General features: G+C 40.1%; 1 protein-coding gene across 2 annotated transcripts; it reads right to left on the reverse strand.

Moving 5' to 3' along the window:
- Positions 1–318: 318 nt before the first annotated feature.
- yif1b (Yip1 interacting factor homolog B (S. cerevisiae)) lies at positions 319–6750 on the reverse strand. Of its 2 annotated transcripts, none has more exons than XM_038692681.1 (8): positions 6583–6750; positions 4925–5027; positions 4514–4643; positions 4231–4335; positions 3678–3814; positions 3086–3241; positions 2770–2863; positions 319–1878 (listed from the first exon to the last, which is right to left on the reverse strand). In XM_038692681.1, the coding sequence occupies exons 1-8, from the start codon at positions 6626–6628 to the stop codon at positions 1723–1725; spliced, it is 927 nt and encodes a 308-aa protein (XP_038548609.1). In that variant the 5' UTR covers positions 6629–6750; the 3' UTR covers positions 319–1722. The 2 variants fall into 2 exon arrangements, with proteins under 2 accessions (XP_038548609.1, XP_038548610.1); XM_038692682.1 differs by having other exon boundaries at positions 6592–6749.
- Between the last annotated feature and the right edge of the window lie 320 nt (positions 6751–7070).

Consider the following 7070-nt stretch of genomic DNA (forward strand, 5'->3'; position numbering starts at 1 on the left):
AACCACACACAATATTCTGTAAGGACCTGGTTTATTTCATTCTCTAGTGGGCAGAGACAGCTAAATTTGCATAGTCTTAAAAAAAAGAAATTAAAACCATTCTTGATTTTGTAGTTAACAGCAGGCTTAATATCCAGCTAAAAACTAAAAAGTGCAAACATGTATCTTATAAACTTAAGGCCTGTATTTGTATAAATGGTTGATTATGAGTTATTTCCTGTCACGCACATTTATCTGCAATAATAATGTGATTAGAACAAATTCATATATGAAGAAAGGCAATTCAGAGAGAAATTTGAACACAAAACAACTCGCATCTCAGCAGCTCCATCAGTCAAGCTTTATTTTTCATGTCATCACATCATTTCAATGGCTTGATTTGATCTGTTCTTTGCTTTCAGCCTACTTCAACCATCAGGGCTGGGGTCCATTTATTTATCATGAAAACAAAAAAAGTGTGTTTAAATTGCCTGCTCATTCATAATGAGATGCTGCAACTTCAGGATTATTATTTAAATGAGCACTTTGTCAAAACCTTAGGAAGTTCTTATTGGCACCTAAAGTTAAACAAGATAAGCATTTTAGCATTCATCAATAATACGTTTCATCTGAGGATAATGCAAATACCCTGAATTTTGTTTCCTGAATTAATTCAAGTGGATGTGAATTATACCCTGGTTTGAGTTAGCATCGGCTACATAAAAAGAAGCAGCTTGTTTCATAGGGACATTAGATGATTTACAAGCACTAGAAAGCATTTCGGACATTAAAATATTTGAAGTATCTCAAGGACACACACACAGAACAGACCAGCTCACCTCTTTCCTTTCTTTATTCCATCTGACTTTCAATATGAAAAGCAGTAAATAATTTACTCGGTTTTAAAACAGATATCAAAGTCAACTCGACGTTTCATGGTGAGGTCTACACCTTAACGTGGCTTACACGGTTTCTATTCAAGAGTTGTCAGGCAGCAAAGCTCATACGTGTATCAAAGCACATACAAAAGGATTTAAACAGATCACATGGGGGTGGCACTAAACCCACACGTACACACCAGTTAGATAACCCTTGTTTCCAGATCCAGTGATGACAGAACAGGTATTTTTCTCAGCCATGAAACAAACATTAGGACCAGGGGAAAAGTAATCCTACTCAACCTTCGAAGCAGAGCCACTTGATACCTTTTATACCTGAATTTGAGTGTTTTTCCTTTTCATTAAATGGACGGTTTGTGTGCTTTCTTTCTGCTGGCTGAGAAAAAAAACACTTAATGAGATATCAGACAAAAGCAATACTTCCACAAACATACTTAAATATTCCTAAAAAGCATAATTAACAAATAATTACACGGTAGAAAAACAACTTAAAGCCACCTTACTCTCGCTAGAAATCTTTGAAGACAGAACATAAAAAAAGACAAATAAAGGCAATACTAATGACGTGGGGCTGTGCTGTGAGAGAAAAGGCAGTGATGCCTCACATCGTCTCTTTACTGTCTTGTAGCGTATGTTGTATTTGCCCCATGCATACATGAGTCTTGTGAATGTGTAGTTCTGTCTTCATGTCTGGAAAGTGGTGGGATATTATCCGGACAGCTGTGGCCGTTGTGTGTTTCATCCAAGTCCAGCTTCTGTGATATGCGTGTGTTTGTTTTCTTGAGTGTTTTTACGGGGGGGTGGGGGGGTTCGTCTTCTACGCAATGAGTGTGCGTTCCAGGTTTTATCTGATGAGATGGTAGGTGAGCCAGTACATGAAGATGGGCTGTGCTGCTGCTATAGACATGGTGAGGTACATCCTCAGCTGGTTTCTGGCTCCTCTCACCAGCCTCCCCTCCGCCGCTGCCTCAGATAACAGCTTCAGACGCAGAGTGCGGATCTGAGGAGGGACCCGTCAAAGAAATTTTCCCATCAACCATTAAACAAACATCCACACTTGTCAGCTGAGCCATCCGCTGACCATGTGACTTGTGGTGAGTTCATTATTTATTTATAGATTTTACATGTTTTGAGTTGATGAACATTTGTGAAATTTCATCATTTCCACCATGGGACCCTTTCTATTACACAAATTTAATATAGTGGTCTGAAGACAAAAAATAAAGCAATGAAATGAGAGGAGAGCAGAGGAATAGGCACTCAGTGGTCACTTTATTAGGTACACCTACTAGACACACCATTATTATCTATACAAATAAAGATATTATTATTATTGAATTTACACATTTCTGACACGGTCACCAAAAACTTAACTTAAAGCTGTTGTATTGGATTTCATTAGAGTGTACAGATGTACCTTATTATTATCCAGACATATGCTTCCAGGGTATGATTAGAGTAAAACAGTAAACAGAAGAAAAACTTGGGATTCAGATGTCTGCATGAAATTTTTTAGATGTGTACGCAGACAGGTGGCAAAAAGCTGACGTAGGTATTGGAGAGAGTTTTGTTAAGGGAAGGAAAGGGTGAGAAGGAGTGAAAATGTACAGGATGCCAAGAAAGAAATAATATTTCCAGCATCTTACATGCATTGCCAGGGGACCTAATGTTATACGTTACTGGAGTATGCATATATTAAGTGTCTGGCAGGTCTCCTAGTAGTGAGGTAGAGGGGGGTTTCTGTGGACACTGTAGGAATCAGGTACCCACAGATGAAATAACTAACTTGCTGTACCCATGTGATTTTTAACTCTGGTTAACAAAGCATCCACAATTATTTGTAAACTGGAGATCAATCATTAAAAACTAGTAAGTAAATGTTGCTACTCACCATAAAGACAAAGATGGCAACACAGCACCACAGTAGAGAGAGAAAGTACGCTAGCCTCCCAAACAACAGGCCTGCTACTACCCCTATGATCATCCTAAAAAAACATAAAGAGAAAGACACAGTTACAGGTTAGGTATAACATTCAAACTAAGAAAATGAAAACAAAAGTTACAAAATGTTTTGTCCTTAGCATCATACAAGGAAAAATTAGCCACTGGAAAAGAATAACAACTGAGCAAAATAAAGACAAACCAGCGGCGTGTGTGTGAAATGAGTGAGTTAGTGATGAAAATGTAAACACAGATGCTGTACATACCCAACGTATTTGTAGCCAGAAAAGGCCAGCAGGTCTATGGTTGTGAGGTCTGTGTTTACGGTCACAAGGTAGAGCGACAGCAGGACCGCCAGGACTTCCATGATCAGCCACACCAACGCTGAGCTGGCCTGAACTCCCAGCAGCTCCGGAGAAAACCTAAAGGGTACACAAAATAATTCAGATAGATTTTCATACTGTAGACTCTAATAGCAATGTGTCAGTCATCAATGTGAAGTGGTACATCATTATTTATTCTCAAGATGAAAGTTTTTTTGTGTGTATGTATAGGGTGATATTCATGTCTGTACCATTTGGCAATCCACTAAATATGTTAATAATGTTGATACTTTGCAAAAACACTTTGACTGAATCATTGCAACACTGTAATTAATCCATGCAGATTTTTTTTTTCTTTGTAATATGTTGCTGTCCTGCTGACATAAGCTCAAAAACACAAGAAGGATGTTTTAATTGCTTTGTGGTTTTAAGCTCCTAAAAACGGTTGTTGCTCTGCTTACATAAACACGCAAAAGATCATAAAGCTTTAGTTCAGCATGTCTTTTCCAAACCTGTATCAATTTGTTATGTGTACCTGTTCTGTGTGCCGAGCGCCAGTCCAGCCACCAGGACGTATGTGATGAAGCCCATGGCAGGAATGTAGAGATCGGGAGCGTTCACATCAAAGCGTGGAGCCACAGGAGTGTCGTGCTGGTAGTTCACCTCCCAGTTCTGCAACACACACACACACACGATCACACACTTGGAATTTACTAAATCTTAACTGACTAAACTTTGATACTGAAAGCATGCAGCATTTCACAGGGAAAGTCCTGAATATTTTATCCGTGCCTCTCAACACAAAAATAGATTTGTGGTTGACTTCTGCTGAGACCACACATCTCAAACATCTTCTGAAAAATCCTGTTTATGTAATATCCAAAACACAGGCAGAGGGGTATATCTGTAGGCTAAGAAGAAATATAATGCAACCGCTTGAGGCAGAAGTTGAAGCAGGTCTTTTATCTCAGCCTGGAGCATTTTAGGGAAAACCTCAGTCGCCAGCAGAGACAATTCAACATATCTTCACATGCACAGGGTTACCTTCTCCTATGCAAAGCGGCAGGCATAATAACAAGCAGACTTACCTTGTGCATGTAAGGGAAAATCAGAAGGCCCAGCTTCTTCCCCACGTACACTGTATCCACGGCAAAGTAGTATTTCAGCTTAGAAATTGGAATGAACCTGTCCAGCTGAAACAAACGAGCACACAGTCATACACACATGAATGATTCGATGGTTTCATTTTTCAATACGGGAAATCATTTAACATGGCCTTTCTGTTCAGCCCGTCCATTTTATGGGGAGCCATTTTGCATCCGTCCTGGTAAGCAGAAGCATTCAAAAGAAATATCAACGAGTGACTCTTACATTCTTGTCCACCATTTCCCTTCCCTGGGACGCCAGTGAGCTGCCATATGCCATGGCTAGGTTAGACATGGGGTCTGACAGGATGGACTGGCCGGGAAATCCTGCTGCTTGAGGACCGGCCTGCGGGTTCCTGCCAAGCATGACACAAGAAAATGTATCAGCTGAGAGAACATGATGGATGAATTGGCTTAATAAAATACAAGCATATAGTAAAATCTGTTGGGAGGAGATGACGCAAAGTAAATTACAGTTATGTTCTTTCTCTTCCCCAAAGAGTCAAAGTCACTGATTGATTGTATGATACAAACTACAATAAGAAGACTTATATATTCACAATGTGTCCATCATAAAAATGGTAAAAATGTTCTACATCTGCAGGAGCAATAGCGGCCTGGCTGGCAGGCCTCCCACCTGTACTCTGTCTGTGATCCAGGCGCAGCTCCACTCATATCCTCAAACAGCTGGCTACCTTCTGAACCATCCACAGAGCTATTTCTGAGGCGCATATTAGGCTCTGGATGAAAAGAGACAACGGTTAAAGAAAGATAAGTGATATGTGTAACTAATTTAGGGGATCCAAAAATTGGGCAAAATTAGTAAAGCAAGCAAATGCAAGGCAGCCACTAGTCACAGGAAATCTGAGAAACCAGCATGCTTCAGTTTGCAAGAAAAAACTTGACCAGACTTTCCCTTGCCAAGCTCGTATTGTTTTAAAATTACACTTGCCTTTTTTCTGTATTTAGGTACCCAAGTCTTTACTGAGCTCCGCAGACATTAACCACTTTGAAATATGAATGTCTGGAGATGTGATGTGTAGCCCGCATCACTAGGTGACAGTGAACATCAACACACTGGTGGTCATCTATAGCAGAAAGTTCATTTTCCACTTCTGAAGGGGCTATTAAGTAAACATGTACTGCTACATATTGCGTCAAATATCCTCAAAATGCACATCAATTTAAACAAAGCTAAACAAATGACAAAGCTAAACAAATGACAAATCCGTGCGCACACAACCCCAGTGTGAAAGCTCTGTGCAGGAGAGAAAAAGCTCTTAAACTCCAGTCCCTGAAACAGTAATAACATTATCACACACTTATCACAACAGCAGAGATAACATCATCCTAAACATCCTGACAGCACAGTACAGCATCCACACAAACAGAAACCCCTTTACTTACAACCTGACACACTGTCTGTCAACATTAACGTTGTGGTTTCCATCTTGTACAACATAATGTGCCTTGGCTATGGTGCTCACCCAGTAGGTCTGATTGTGGAAAACATTTATTTTAAGTGATAAATAAGATTATTCAGGTTTGTTTGCATCCTCTGAAGAGTATGCTGTGGGGATGCTTGTTTACATTTTGGTGATGCACAAATGTCTGTTCAGAAATATGTGTTTCAGGGACTTGAAGTAACGTTAAATTTGGCAACCCTTAAACTCATCAGACTTCCCTTCCAGTGGATCTAAGTCAAAATAACACGTCTGGGGAACCAAAATACGCCTCTTGCATAAACCAAGCCTCAAAGTCAAACCCAGACTGAAGCTTGTAAACAGTAATGTTAGCTTTAACGTTAGCTAGCATGCGTCAACGTGGAAGAACACAAAGACGTAACTTAACCTATCTTAATATAGCACCACAGTTCGGCTTAAATAGTCTGTGCTGTCATTGCAAATAAACCTCCACGCAGAGGGGACCCACACCGTTAGCTAGTCTGGTCAACGGTAACACTTGGGTAACGTTAATCAGCTAGCAGTTAGCATCGTGTTTACTTAGCTGGCGTTCATAAGTTTGTGAACAAGCTATCGGCTGCTAATTCCGATTTACATTGGCTAACGCTAGAAGTTGGTGGCTACATTTAACGTGTTCATGTCTGTGTTTTCACAAGTTGATTAACGTTAAGTTAGTTGTAAGCCTCAACCGGCTGAAAACAGAGGAGTTCAGCGGCAGCAACATCCCCATTTCAGTTCAGTAATAGGTCGGACTCCCGAAAGCTAGCAAATACAGAACGTGCTCATTCAGCCGGCAATATTAAATACTGATTTGATTGATAACATCACGTACGTAACTTACGCTGTCTGAACCCACTCTGAGTTGCAGTATAATCCATTCGGGCTACCTTGGTGGAGACAGTTAGTAGGCGTCAGTTTCAACTGTACTAAGATGCAGTTGCTACTAGTTAGCAAGCTACACAGGGAAGTTGGAGTCGTTCATAACATTTACACGGAAGTAAACGCTTTCTTCTTCTTCTTCTTCTTCTTTGTTGGTTTTAGTGACGGGTTACAACCAACGTGAATACCGCCACCTACTGTAGCGAACTGAATGCCTACGTAAAATTGTTCTTTATCTCCAACAAACCTTATAATACTCCACTTTCTATTCATTTACGTGGTGACCAGACGCCCCTAAAAGTTCGAGACAGTCCCAAATTACGAGCAATTGTCCCGACCCCTGTACTGTTTGTCCCAAAAATTAAAATAAACATGAGTGTTGATTATGATAAATAAAAATTAAATACTGATAGTTGTGTGGTTCTCATGCTACAGCAGGGC

This window comes from Micropterus salmoides, unplaced genomic scaffold (assembly GCF_014851395.1).
Source record: "Micropterus salmoides isolate LMB-PRFRI ecotype aquatic unplaced genomic scaffold, ASM1485139v1 Ms_hic_scaffold_3, whole genome shotgun sequence".
NCBI classification, from domain to species: Eukaryota; Metazoa; Chordata; class Actinopteri; order Centrarchiformes; family Centrarchidae; genus Micropterus; species Micropterus salmoides.